Here is a 14,986-nt window from a genome sequence, read left to right as displayed (position 1 = left end):
GGATGCAGCTGAAGCAGGAAGCTGGATGGAGCTGAAGCAGGAAGCTGGATGGAGCTGAAACAGGAAGCTGGAAGCAGCTGAAGCAGGAAGCTGGATGGAGCTGAAACAGGAAGCTGGATGCAGCTGAAGCAGGAAGCTGGAAGCAGCTGAAGCAGGAAGCTGGATGGAGCTGAAGCAGGAAGCTGGATGCAGCTGAAGCAGGAAGCTGGATGGAGCTGAAGCAGGAAGCTGGATGCAGCTGAAGCAGGAAGCTGGATGGAGCTGAAGCAGGAAGCTGGATGGAGCTGAAACAGGAAGCTGGAAGCAGCTGAATCAGGAAGCTGGATTGAGCTGAAACAGGAAGCTGCATGCAGCTGAAGCAGGAAGCTGCAGGGATCTGAGATCTGACGCAGAATCTTCAGATTCATCATAAAAACCAAACAGCAGCTTTATGATCCCGAGACAAGCAGCTGGTCCCAGTTTGACCCTGTTAATGGGACTGAGAGCAGATCAGCTTTCACTGCTGCTGGCCATTGAGGAAGAGGAGGAGGAAGAGGAGGAAGACCTCCCTGGCCTCGATCCAGCGCAGCGCTCCATGGGAACCAGTAAAACATGAAGGAAACCAGTCCAACCACGGATCTCCATGGAAACCAGTCCAAACATGCAGCTGCCACATGGACTCAAACAGTCATCCGTCTCCCATTGTTCCCACTGAATGTGTCGAGGAAACGCCAGGAAAGACACATGGTCTCCATGACGACCAGGGCGACTTGCACAACCAACAACCACAGCTCTGATTCGCTCCTCAAACCACGCCCCCCTGGTCTGCATGCGCATCTGGAGGGGAGGAGCCCAGCAGAGAGGAGGAGCTAACAGAAGGGGGAGGAGCCTAACATGGTGGGAGGAGCCCAGCAGAAGGGGAGGAGCCCAATAGAAATAGGAGGAGCTCAGCAGGAAGGGGAGATGCCCAACAGAAAGGGGAGGAGCCCAGCAGGAAGGGGAGGAGCCCAGTAGAAAGGGGAGGAGCCCAGCAGGAAGGGGAGGAGCCCAGTAAAAAGGGGAGGAGCCCAGCAGGAAGGGGAGATGCCCAACAGAAAGGGGAGGAGCCCAGCAGGAAGGGGAGGAGCCCAGCAGGAAGGGGAGGAGCCCAGTAAAAAGGGGAGGAGCTCAGCAGAAGGGGAGGAGCCCAACAGAAAGGGGAGGAGCCCAGCAGGAAGGGGAGGAGCCCAGCAGGAAGGGGAGGAGCCCAGCAGGAAGGGGAGGAGCCCAGCAGAAGGGGAGGAGCTCAGCAGAAGGGGGAGGAGCTCAGCAGAAGGGGAGGAGCCCAGCAGGAAGGGGAGGAGCTCAGCAGAAGGGGAGGAGCCCAGCAGGAAGGGGAGGAGCCCAGTCTTGCAGGATCAGAGCAGCAGCGTCTGACTGGTCCCTCAGCTGTGAGGACAGTCAGCTGGTCAGAGCAGCACTGAGACATCTCTCCTCTTTGGTCACACTCTCATGTTGATGGTTGGAGTCCTGCCCTCTGCCCCCTGACCTCTGACCTCCCCCTCGGCACCATAAAGGGCCACCAAGGAGCCGACTCTTAATGGAGCCTGACTGCAGCGTTTCACAGCTTCCTGGATCTGCAGACACCATAAAACCTGCTTTCCTGCCGAGGAGCTTCAGGAGCCGGTGCTACAGCAACATCTTCTGACCACAGGGGGCGATAGAGCGCCGGTACGTCTTGAAGATCAGCGAGAAGAGAAACTGCGTAAAAACTGAAGCAGCTGGGATTGTAAACTTCACGGCGCCTTTACTGCCATCGCATTGACAGAGAACATATAATGATTACTTCGTGTTTGGTTCACCGTCGCACTGACTGCCTGTGTGCTCTGATCTGGAATAAATCTGGAAAACATTGAATAAACATTACTGACTGCAACCTAAATATGTTTAGAAGTAATTAAATGGACTTTTGGATCATTTTAATTATTAAAATTTATGTCTTAAACACAATCAAATTAATTAAAACTGTTATTCAGTTTAATAAAATCTTAAGGTTGATTTATAATCATCTTTTTTCACTTCTATATCATGAGTTTTAACAGGTTTTAATGATGAGAGAAAAGAAAAGGCGTGTAGAGGCAGAGCAGCTGCAGGAAGCCAGACAGGAACTTCCTGTCTCTGTGGCACTGACCCGTCCGAGTCCTGGTAGTTGACGTTCAGCCTCTTGGTGGAGCCCAGCAGCTCTGGAAGACACAAAACACGGATCTGGATCAGCAGGACCTCAGAGGGAGCCGGCCACTAACACGCGACCCAGTCAGGTTTATTTCAGGCTGCGTCGTCACAAATAATCCAAAACTACTGACAAAAACAGCAACGTTCTCTATTCACAACCCCTTTCTGCTGAATTATTGAATAAATAGACATACAAGCTGAAAAACAAAGATATTTATAGTTTTTCATCTTCCGGTTCTTCATCAGATTGGAGGAAAGTTCATCTTTCCAGAGTTGCTCTGATCATCCACAGAGCTTCTGTGGAAATGTGAACGCTGACTTTAGCATTAGCTGTTACATGTTTGGCATTGAGATGCTAATTTAGGCCAGAGTTTCTCCTCCCTGGTCCTCTGGCCTCCTGTCCTGCAGGTGTTTCCCTTCTGCCACACCTGGACTGAATCTCTGGGTGATTAACAGGCACCTGGTGGTCATTTGGATCAGCTGCTCTGGAGCAGAGGCTCATCTAGAACATGCAGAGCAGGGGGCCTGAGGACCAGGGGGGGGAAACACTCATCTAGGCTAGCATAGGTTTGCTGATAGGCTAACTCCGCTTAGCACAGTGTTTCTCAACCTTTTTCGGCCCAGTGCCCCCCCAGCCTTTATCCAGGTCCCTCACCGCCCCCCTCCAAAAAATTTGTAGGCTACTTTGCACTGACAATTATTTTATTATTAATGTTATTATCATTATTGTAGATGTTTTGAATCGGCGCACCGATTATGTTTTCCGTACACTTCAGCGCCTTACGCTCCTTCACCTCGCGCACATAACGGGGTAAATGTAACGAGTTTTGCCCTAAACGTATCGGCGTCTGGAGGAGGGGGGCTGGGGGGAGCGTATGTTTCTACGCTCCTTTGTGGGGGGGGCGCCGATTTATGTTTTCGCATCCACCTGAATAATGTGTAGTTGCGCCCCTGCCCATGGCACTTCAACAATATTATTTTACCTTTTATCTGGAAATAGTGTCTGTTTATTCTTGCCATACAGTCTCTGTATTAATTATTGCTCTAAAGGTCTTGCCATACCAGTTTATTCCTCCGTATTTACTTTAGTTTCTTAGTTTATTCTTGCATTTTGTTCTTCATTCATTTCCATTTAGTTTCATTTGATTAGTTTTATCCTCTCTTGGTTTATTGCTATGTTCACTTTAGTTTCTGTCCTGTTGCTACATTTATTTTATCGTTTATTGACCATCAGTAATCTTCACTCATCACCTGCTGCGCCGCCTCATCGTCATGTTTCACATCATGTGTTGATTTTTCAGTGTTCAGCTTCGGATTCTCTGTTTTTATGCCATAATTCACATCTAGTCCGTCTCTCCATTTCATGTCCAGCTTCTCTGTTTCAGAGTTTTGCGCAATGTGAACGTCTTTTATTTTTTTAACCCCTAAGATGCAGGGCGGTGGGGAAGCGTATCGATGGGGAAAAGGCAGACTGACATAAACCTTTTAAAACAATGGAAACAATTTCTGCATTCTGATTATTGAAATGTAAAAGTGCTGTGTTGTTCTATCAGCCCGTTTCATACCGGACCACTTACAGCTCCGTGTTAACGCTATAAAATGAACGCTCTCTATCGTGGAATCACCATGGAGGGATTTCTTTATTTAAATGGGTTCATTTTTCAGAGGGATACACAGTGAGGGTATCGTGATTTTAATAATTACATGTTTGTAAGAGCGATTTTCTGTTGTCCTTCCATGGAAGCGGGCAGATTTCAAACGGAAATAAAACACTTTTTAATATAAGTTGCTGCTTTGACATGATCACAGAACTGCCTAAACATACGTAGCTACATAAATACCAGACAAAGTGAATCACAGCAGCGTCATCAGCCGGTGCAACGCTGAACTGATGCGAAGCCATGAAGCTACAAACACTGAATAGAAGAAGAGCTGCCATCGATACAGTTGCAGCCAGGAATGATTTAATGTTACACAATACAGTTTTACCAAGTTGCTCAAAGTCTAAACTGGTATTGTTGTGGATTTAAGGTGTAAAGTTTACCTTCCACCAAACGCCCCCCAAAGGCATCCCAGCGCCCCCCTTTTGTAAAAATGTCCGCCAGCGCCCCCTGCTGTCCTCTGAACGCCCCCTGGGGGGCGGTACCGCCCACGTTGAGAACCGCTAGCTTAGCACAACTTAAACACAACAAAAATCTTTTCCAGCATCCAATCAGATCGCTTAGATGCAGAAATCAATCCCCAGTAGGCCGACAGAAGCGGCTTCATAGCTGTTAGCGGATGTAGCTAGAGCGTCAGATTTCCAGGTGGACAAGAAACCGGGTCGTTGGTGGATGTTTCCGTGCATCAGACTTATGGACGTACCAGAAACAAAACACAATGGTTCCTCCTCAGGACTTTGTGATCAATCACTGGAATGTTTACATGTACAGTAATTAAATTACTGACCTTCGCTGACCTGTCAGTGCAGCTAACAGGTCAGCTAAGCTAACAGGTCAGTGGTGCTAACGTTAGCCCCTCTGTCTGTCTGTCTGTCTCCTGCAGAGCGGCATAGTTAAAGCACCGGGTCTTCCTGCAGACGTGATCATGAGTGCTGGAAGAGTCGGCGGGATTCCCGCTGGGATCACTCGGCTTGCTGCTTTGATAATGACCTGGATTTTAAGATTCCTGGGAATAAATCAGCAGAAAAACACGAAGCCAGACACGAGGCGCAGCAGAAACAGGGGGGGGAGGGGCTGAGAGCAGATACTGCTGAAATAAATCCATATTTTACTAAAACCCATCCTGAGCTTCACTCTGAGCTCAGACTCTTCATCAGTCGCTCATCTTCATCGCCTTGCAGCTGCTGAGACTCGCCAACAGGAAGTCACTGTGACTGTTGGTGACTTTCTATCCAATCAGAGTCGACCTGAAAACATCTGACAAAGTTCAGCCAGTCAACAAAATGGAGGACATTATTGGTTTGAAAGGCTCAACAGCAGCGGCCATCTTGAAAAATGGCCATCATCCTGAAATCCAAGTGGCTGATGGGAAATCTGAGAGACATGCAGCCTGAGGGGTTAGCATGCTAATGCTAATGCGAGTAGCCATGTTTCTCCAGAGGACTCTGATGCTGCTTCCTGTTTGGACTGAGGCTCGTTCTGTGGGTCAGTGTGAACCAGAACCAGAACCATCACTGGTGCTTGTTGTGTTGGTTGGTGTGTTTTCAGAACCAGAACCTCTGGACCCGGCCCGCGGCAGCAGTTATTTCTGCTGCAGCTCTGCTGCCACAAGAATGCACCGCAGGCAGGAGGAGGTTCTGCTGCCGGCCCGTTTGGGCTGAAACAGAATCTGTAGTAAAACGTCTGCAGCCTAAAATTAGACGGCTCTGATTACAGGTCTGCAGAACTTTTGTTTCTGGGTTGGACCGGAGACAAAGAAGCGGAGCGGTGCGGTTCCGCTGCAGACCCAATACTGTGGGTTTGCTTTTCCTGGGTTCGGGCCCCGGTCCAATCAAAGCACGGTCAGAACCAGCAGCTGAAGGTTCAGACAGCAGGAACAGAACATCATGGCCCGGTCCGGTAAAAGGAAGTTCTGATCAAACGTCTCAACGCTAACGCTGCTTCCGGGTCAGGAGAGTCAGCTTCCTGCTGGACCGGTTCTGGCTAAATGGGTCAGAACTTCCTCTGCAGCAGTGAGGGCAGAACTTCATTCTGAGGAGGTCCTGCTGCATGCAAGGTCCAAAAGGACCAGAACCAGAAACCAGGGATCAGAACCAGGGACAGGAACCAGAACCAGGACCAGAAACCAGAACCAGGACCAGGAATAGAACCAGGGACCGGAACCAGAACCAGGAACCAGAACCAGACTCGGTTCTCCAGCTCACCCTGTGGATCTTTTCCTTTCGGCCTCCAGATCAGAACCAACATCTGGGCTTTTCTCAAGGGCCCACCGGTTCTGCTGACCCGGTTCTGGTCTCTGAGAGCGAAGGCTCCCTCGCTGCTGTTGGATGGAGTCACTCTGAGGTCCAATTGGAGACACAGCGGTACCGCCTCGTCCCTTTCCGGGTCGGGCCTTCAGAACCTGGCACAGGAACACTCAGCCGGACCGGCGCCGTCTTATCTGAGCCCGTCCTCCACTCTGGAGCAGCGCCAGAACAGACGGGTCGGTTCTGGTCCAACAGAACCAGGGGCCGGTTCTGTATCGTCCTTCAGTCTGAAACAGGAAGCTGCTGAGTGGCAGTGCTCAGCTACTGGTTGCCATGGTAACTCCCACCTTTACTGGGAGAGCTGACGGGTTGAACAGAACCTCCAGGTCCACTTACTTCAGAACCAATCAGAGAAGAGAGAGTGGGCATGTTTCTGCTCTCTGATTGGTCAGAAACCAGGAAGTCCTCCACCAGTGGGAGACCCAGAAGGTTCTGGATGTTCTACTGGGTCAGAACCATCTTCACTCTGCACTGAACAGACTGAGTGATGGTTCTGATGGATCGGCTTGGTCGGATGTTCTGGACCGGAACCGGGCCGGTTCCATCAGAGCACATCTGGACCGGAACCGGGCCGTTATCCCAACACAGAGAGAATGAAGTGTTCAGGTCCAGACAGCTCCATGTGTGAGCCGCTGCCTGGAGGCGCCGGTTCCCCCTGGGAGGGGCCGGGGCAGAACAATGCCCCCCCCACCCTCCTACCGCCCCATCTGCCCCCCGCCACCCCCCGCTCTGAGGAACAATCAGTTTGGGAAAGGAAATATGTTGGGGAGGGGGGTTCTGCTCCCTCGTGTCCAGAGTCACGGTCGGGTTACAGAGCGACGCCCCGCGCGCTCAGACGTCCTGGACTCGCTTCCTGACGGGAACGCCCTGAACACGGACCTGGATCAGTGGATCCGGACTCCCAGCTGATTCTGACGGGTCCGAAACGTCCCGGTCCGCTTCGGCTTCTCGCCCTGGCATCAGATCCTCAGACAGAACCAAGTTCTGACCCGGTTAGAGACCAGGAGGGAAACGGGAGGCCGGATCAGAACCGAACAGACCCAACGCCTGAACATGAAAACAACAGAAAGGTCACCGAGGGGTCACGGCTGGCAGGAAGACAATGGTGGGGAGCTAAAGATTTAGCTTGCTAGCCAAATATTTAGGTAGAAATGTAATAGTTTAAATATTCAGTTTAAATCTGTGACATTTATAAATTAACACGATGACTGAAAAATGAGCCGCCACGTTCCCTCCAATTTATGAATGACCCAAATCACGGCTGTTCCCTGTAGCCCTACCAGGGGGCGCCGTAGGACAAACGCTTTGGGGGGAGGGGGGGGCAGGAGCAACTCCAAATGTTCAGGTTTCCAAACTAAGGTCAGGATTCATCCTGAGCTGATATCAGCAGAACCAGAACCAGAACCTCTGCGCTGCTGCTGTTCTGTCACCATTTTGTGATGAATCTGATTTTGTGTTTTCATTCATTCTGCTAGTTAAATGTGATGCGTTCACTGACTCCTGGCGCCATCAGTTCATTACCATTGTGTTTAGATTTACCGTCTGGATTCTGCTGCTGCTCTGATGTCAATGATGCCAAACGCGCTCAGACGCTTCAGAACTCCCGGCTTCCGCTCCACTCATGGAGGACAAGCAGATCGGGTTTCATACGATCGGGTTTCATCGGATCGGGTTTCATCGGATCGGGTTTCATAGGATCAGGTTTCATTTGATCGGGTTTCATTTGATCGGGTTTCATTTGATCGGGTTTCATCGGATCGGGTTTCATCGGATCGGGTTTCATTTGATCGGGTTTCATTTGATCGGGTTTCATAGGATCAGGTTTCATTTGATCGGGTTTCATCGGATCAGGTTTTATCGGATCGGGTTTCATTTGATCGGGTTTCATAGGATCAGGTTTCATTTGATCGGGTTTCATCGGATCAGGTTTTATCGGACCGGGTTTCATTTGTCCGGTTTTGTCGGATTGAGCTGCTGTAAACAATGTGCGGGTGTTGTGCTGAGAATCGTTGCCTGTCTGGTTCTGGCTGAGATGTTTGGACTCCATGTTGGTTCAGCTTCAGGCTGAGTTCAGCTGCGGGGTCAGAGGTCAGAAGTCGTCTTCAACTGATGGTGTTTGCTCGCTAAATTCTGCAGTGCTAGCTCTCAGCAAGCTGTGAATGGTGGAGGAATGAAGCTCTGAACCGAAAGTTCTGGTTCTGTTCACTGGTTTGGGTTTGTTCTGAAGTTTTGAGATCTCCCTACAGATCCAGATCAGAACCTGAGGTCGGGATTGAGCCGACGTTCCTGGTGCCGCTGCGTTCCGGAGACGGAAACATCAGCATTCCTCGGCAGCAGCTGCCATGTTTCCATCCGAACGCCACGCTAGCTTTCAGCTCACGTTGAAAAGAAGGGAAACATGAATTAGGTGTGTTTCCACTTCCTGTGTGGAACGGATCAACCAGGCTAGCGTGATGTCATCAGATGTTGATGCTGCAAACAGGAAGTAGCGGTCGGTAGCTAGCATGTAGCAGAGACTGTGGCGTCGCTGGCGAGGCTCAGATCCGCCAGCAGATGGCAGCGTTCGAACTTTTCAGCTAACGCTTCCATCTTTAGCACGTTATCGTTTTTCTGGAAAACCAAAAACTACCGCAAGTTATCCTACAAACGTTATTTACAGCTTTTACGCTTTCATCAATGTGATCTTTAAAAACACGGTGAGTACGTCTGTTTCCATCTGATGGCCAAGCTAGTTCTGACCAAAATTAGCCGCTGAAACAGAAAAACTGAAACGTTAGAACAAAACTTCCGTCCAATTAAAGCGATAGAAACATCTGGAGTTCAGCTCATGTCTGCTTATCACAATATTCACCAACAAAAAGGTCTGAAATGAACCGATTATTTCATTGTTTGTGAATAAATACTTTCTGACCCTCAATTAAAAAGTCCCAGCACTAATTTTCTCCTTCTGGTTCATTTTTATTTACATGGAGCCGATCTTCCTCCTCCTCGTCTTCCTCGAGCTTTTTGCTTTAATTTATTCATTAAAGTCGTTGCTGCCACAGAAACGTGTTAAAGATGCAGATTTAATGAGGAGCTCAAGGAAAAGTGGAATTTTTACCACGGAATAAACTTTTAATGACGTGAGAAACAAACAAACTACCAGGAAGGAGCAGAGGAATCCGACGGGAAGCTTCAGAGTGATGAAGATGATGACGAAGTCTGTAAACTAAACCTTTAGCTGGGTAACTAAGTGTTTCAAGCTAAATGTTTAGGTTGATACTGAGGCTAAGTAGACAAAAGCGACCTTTAACCTTTCAACGAGCGACCTTTAACCTTTCAACGAGCGACCTTTAACCTTTCAACGAGCGACCTTTAACCTTTCAACGAGCGACCTTTAACCTTTCAACGAGCGACCTTTAACCTTTCAACGAGCGACCTTTAACCTTTCAACGAGCGACCTTTAACCTTTCAACGAGCGACCTTTAACCTTTCAACGAGCGACCTTTAACCTTTCAACGAGCGTCCTTTAACCTTTCAACGAGCGACCTTTAACCTTTCAACGAGCGACCTTTAACCTTTCAACGAGCAACCTTTAACCTTTCAACGAGCGACCTTTAACCTTTCAACGAGCGACCTTTAACCTTTTAACGAGCGACCTTTAACCTTTCAACGAGCGACCTTTAACCTTTCAACGAGCGACCTTTAACCTTTTAACGAGCGACCTTTAACCTTTCAACGAGCGACCTTTAACCTTTCAACGAGCGACCTTTAACCTTTTAACGAGCGACCTTTAACCTTTTAACGAGCGACCTTTAACCTTTCAACGAGCGACCTTTAACCTTTCAACGAGCGACCTTTAACCTTTTAACGAGCGACCTTTAACCTTTCAACGAGCGACCTTTAACCTTTCAACGAGCGACCTTTAACCTTTTAACGAGCGACCTTTAACCTTTCAACGAGCGACCTTTAACCTTTTAACGAGCGACCTTTAACCTTTTAACGAGCGACCTTTAACCTTTCAACGAGCGACCTTTAACCTTTCAACGAGCGACCTTTAACCTTTTAACGAGCGACCTTTAACCTTTCAACGAGCGACCTTTAACCTTTCAACGAGCGACCTTTAACCTTTCAACGAGCGACCTTTAACCTTTTAACGAGCGACCTTTAACCTTTCAACGAGCGACCTTTAACCTTTCAACGAGCGACCTTTAACCTTTCAACGAGCGACCTTTAACCTTTTAACGAGCGACCTTTAACCTTTCAACGAGCGACCTTTAACCTTTTAACAAGCTTGATTTGGACTCGGATCCAGACTTTTTTCTGTAACGGACCCGGTACAGAACCTTCCCAACTGGAAAACGTTTTCTGGTTCCAGAACCGAAACTACGACAGGAAGTCCAATCAGAACTTCACATCATTTAAACCCAGAACCCAGAACCCAGAACCCGACCCGTCAGCGATGGACTCACTGTTCCTGCCGGTCCTCAGCCGGGTCAGCAGCTTCTGGGTGGACAGCAGGTCTCCGCTCTTCACCGCCTGGAGAAGCTCCTGCTCCTTCCCCATCCTCCTCTTCCTCCTCGGGTCGGACCGGACCGAACCGGCTTCACTGGGATCCCTCCTCCTCCTCTTCCTCAGAGCTTCATCCTGAGCAGCAGCCTCCTCTTCCTCTTCAGAAGGACCTGAGAGAGGACAGCCAGGACTGAGGATGAGGAGGAGGAAGACCAAAGCATCAGTCTGATCTTCATCCTCGTCTCCGGAGTTTAAACACTGCAGGAAAAGTTCTGGTACTGATCACATCTGGGCCCACTGGACCCAGAGGGCAGGGATCTAAACCTCCAGCTGAGCAGGAACTTCCTGTTTGTACCATCCAACCCTCATGTATCCATCATCCATCCATCATCCAACCGTCATCCATCCATCCATCATCCATCCATCATCCATCCATCCATCCATCCATCATCCAACCATCATCCATCCATCATGTATCCATCCATCATGTATCCATCATCCATCCATCCAACCGTCATTCCATCCATCATCCATCCATCCATCCATCCATCCATCCATCATCCATCCATCATGTATCCATCCATCCATCCATCCATCCATCCATCCATCCATCATCCATCCATCCATCCATCCATCCATCCATCCATCCATCCATCATCCATCCATCATGTATCCATCATCCATCCAACATCCAACCGTCATCCATCCATCATCCATCCATCCATCCATCCATCCATCCATCCATCATCCATCCATCCATCCAACCATCATCCAACCATCATCCATCCATCATGTATCCATCCATCATGTATCCATCATCCATCCATCCAACCGTCATTCCATCCATCATCCATCCATCATGTATCCATCATCCATCCATCATCCAACCATCATCCATCCAACCATCATGTATCCATCATCCAACATCCATCCATCATCCATCCATCATCCATCCATCATCCATCCATCCAACCGTCATTCCATCCATCATCCATCCATCATGTATCCATCCATCATGTATCCATCCATCATGTATCCATCATCCATCCATCATCCAACCATCATCCATCCATCCATCATGTATCCATCCATCATGTATCCATCATCCATCCATCATCCATCCATCATCCAACCATCATCCAACCATCATCCATCCATCATCCATCCATCATCCAACCATCATCCATCCATCATCCAACCATCATCCATCCATCCATCCAACCGTCATTCCATCCATCATCCATCCATCATCCAACCATCATCCATCCATCATGTATCCATCCATCCATCCATCCATCCATCCATCATCCATCCATCATCCAACCATCATCCATCCATCATCATGTATCCATCCATCATGTATCCATCATCCATCCATCATCCATCCATCATCCAACCATCATCCATCCATCATCCAACCATCATCCAACCATCATCCATCCATCATCCATCCATCATGTATCCATCATCCATCCATCATCCAACCATCATCCATCCATCATCCATCCATCCATCCAACCGTCATTCCATCCATCATCCATCCATCATCCATCCATCATGTATCCATCCATCCATCCATCCATCCATCCATCCATCCCTCCCTCCCTCCCCAGCCTCTTCCAGGTCCTCCAGGAACCCCAAGGCGTTCCCATAGAGAGACATCGTCCCTCCAGGTGTCCTGGGTCTCCCCTCCTCCCGGTGGGACCTGAACTCCTCACCAGGGAGGCGTCCAGGAGGCATCCTGACCAGATGCCCGAGCCTCAACTGGCTCCTCTGGACGTGGAGGAGCAGCGGCTCTACTCTGAGTCCCTCCAGGATGACGAGCTTCGAACGCCTTCTCCAAGTCCACAAAACACATGTAGACCGGTTGGGCGAACTCTCAGAACCCTCCAGGACCTGCTGAGGGTGTAGAGCTGGTCCAATGTTCCAGAACCCGTCCCCCCACCCGTAGGCGGAGGGAGGCTACCTTCTCGTTCACCGGGGTGAACCCCAACGTACAGGCGCCCAGATGGGGAGCAACAAGTATGCCCACTCCAGCCCGGCGCCTCCCACCAGGGGCAACTCCAGAGTGGAAGTACGTCCAGCCCCTCAAGGAGACTGGTTCCAGAACCAGAACCATGGGTCGAGGTGAGGCCGACTATTTCTAGCCGGAACCTCTCAGCCTCCCTTCCCACCAGAGAGGTGACGCTCCGCGTCCCAAGAGCCGAGGATCGGACCGCCACCACCCGCCTCCTCCACAGGTGGAGGGCCCATGGGAAGCAGGAGCCACGTCTCCCCTTCAGGCTGGTGGAGACGCGTTTTTAATGATCCCAGATCGGATCAGCAGCCATTCCAACAAAACGTTTCTGCTTCAGTTCATCTGAATCAACTCGGATAGAGATGAAAACGTTACAAACCGTTTAGAGACCAGCAAAATCTGCTTTCTATCCATTTCATTTACATATTTTCTTGGCACTAATGGGCTGGAATCAGGAGGCTTTTATTTTGAAACCCATCCAGCTCTCTTTGATCCGGGTCCAGACTGATTCTGGATCAGAACCGGGTCTGCTTCTTTAGTACAACAAACTCTGATTGTCCTCATTTATTAAATCCATCAAGAAGCTGATTTATTTCACCTGTTTGGCTCGTTGATCAATATTCATGTTTCAAAACAATTTGACATCAGAACAAAAATGTTTTTCTATCCACAAGGTTCTGGTCGCGTTCAGAGGGAAAACTCAGTGGAAGGAAAACATTCAAAACCAAAAACTCGACTGGATTGTGAAGCAAAGTCCATTCAGCAGTTTGGAGGAGATGAACCTGAACTGGACTCAGAACCTGAAGGTCCAAACCATCCAGGCAGAACCTGATCAGAACCGGAAGGTCCAAACCATCCAGGCAGAACCTGATCAGAACCTGAAGGTCCAAACCATCCAGGCAGAACCTGATCAGAACCTGAAGGTCCAAACCATCCAGGCAGAACCTGATCAGAACCGGAAGGTCCAAACCATCCAGGCAGAACTTCTCCGTCCTGCAGCTGATCCACATCAGAGCTTCACCTGAACGGCGCAGAGGCTCTGAATCAGGATCGACGCTCCATAATAGGTTTCCACATACCAGTTTTTCCTTCCACTCAACGTTCCACCAATCTCCTGATTCATATAAATTTCATTTTTTAAGTGAATTAGTGATAAAACTTATTATCTGTAGAAGAAAAACTGATCTCTAGAGAATTTAAAGCCTCGTGAAATGTGATTTTTTGAACCCTCAGGGCCTCCGTAGTTTACACAAACACACCTGTGACAGGTGAGGTGACAGGAGGCTTTAATTAGACCACAACGAGCCCTGCGGCATCAGGAGCTGCGATGAAGAGGAGGTCGGAGCTTCATCCCGGATCCAGTCTGTTACGTAACGGAGCGGGTCCGTCAGTCCTCCGGGCTCTGTGGGTCATCCAGAACCCTCTACTGGGACCAGAACCAGAACCAGAACCCTCTGCGTCTCTTTTTCTCTCACAGAAAATAAAACTTTCACTTTCTGTGAACCCAAACGCAGCAGAGTTGCTGTAAATCACGACTCGGTTCAGGTACCTGAACACAACATGGAGGCTTCAGAACCGACCTTCGGACCGAACTTAGACCCGATTAAAAAGAACCTTTTTCCCCCTGAAATCGGAGCCAGAACCCCCGGTCGGAACCTGGAAGAAGACTCACCTTCAGGCTGAAACTTTAAATCCACCAAACTCCCTGGAAGAGCCGCGGGAAAAGTCCGACAGGAGCTGGAAAAGTGGAGCCGAATTCCCAGCGTCCAGAAAACGGGAATATTCCAGAAAAGTTCCGGTTTTCCCGAGCTTTACCTGGACCCAGAAGGCAGCGGCTGTTGGTTCTTCACGGTTCCGGACTGAAGGTCCAGTTCGGCTCCTTTAAAAGGGTTCTGGTGGTCCCGCTGCTCCAACTTTCCCTCCTCTCCCTGAATGCCACATTCTGGACTCTCCCGAATTTACTCACACTGTCAAGTTAGCCTGAAGGCAGCAGGAAGCATCCGGATCAGGCCTTCAAAATAAAACCTCAGCTTTTAAAATCCAGCGTTTCTGTCTCTTAACGAGCCGATGGTTAATTATTCGTCTATGAAATATTTCATCCTTTCTCTGGACTGACCCATTTACAGCCCGAAGGTCATATCAATGTTATTAATGTCTTAATATGAATCAGTTTTAATAAATTTATTAACATGCAAACCATAAACTGAAGAAATTAAATGTCACCAAATGACAATAAACGTATGAAAATAAAAATGTGTTTACACTTTTATTCCCACCGTACAATAAAATAAAGAACAGCTCATGTCAGATGGTTGAAGGCT

At 49.0% G+C, this 14,986-nt stretch overlaps 1 protein-coding gene across 6 annotated transcripts in view; it reads right to left on the bottom strand.

The window, feature by feature from the left end:
* The window catches only part of caskin2b (CASK interacting protein 2b), a 40,672-nt gene extending 26,053 nt beyond the window's left edge, over window positions 1-14,619 (bottom strand). For 5 of the 6 annotated variants that reach the window (XM_081610397.1, XM_081610399.1, XM_081610400.1 and 2 more), the window contains exons 1-3: window positions 14,338-14,619; window positions 10,609-10,818; window positions 2,150-2,201 (exon numbers count right to left, since the gene is read on the bottom strand). In XM_081610397.1, the coding sequence (XP_081466523.1) occupies window positions 2,150-2,201; window positions 10,609-10,702 (146 nt within the window). In that variant the 5' untranslated portion in view covers window positions 10,703-10,818; window positions 14,338-14,619. Of the gene's footprint in view, window positions 1-2,149; window positions 2,202-10,608; window positions 10,839-14,337 lie in introns of all 6 variants that reach the window. The other variant, XM_081610398.1, reaches the window with a different exon arrangement.
* Between the last annotated feature and the right edge of the window lie 367 nt (window positions 14,620-14,986).

The sequence above is a fragment of the Poecilia reticulata genome, chromosome 8, assembly GCF_904066995.2.
Source record: "Poecilia reticulata chromosome 8, P_reticulata-male-v2, whole genome shotgun sequence".
NCBI lineage: Eukaryota > Metazoa > Chordata > Actinopteri > Cyprinodontiformes > Poeciliidae > Poecilia > Poecilia reticulata.
The sequence above is the reverse complement of the archived record's forward strand: the minus strand, read 5'-3'. Positions and strand labels throughout refer to the sequence as shown.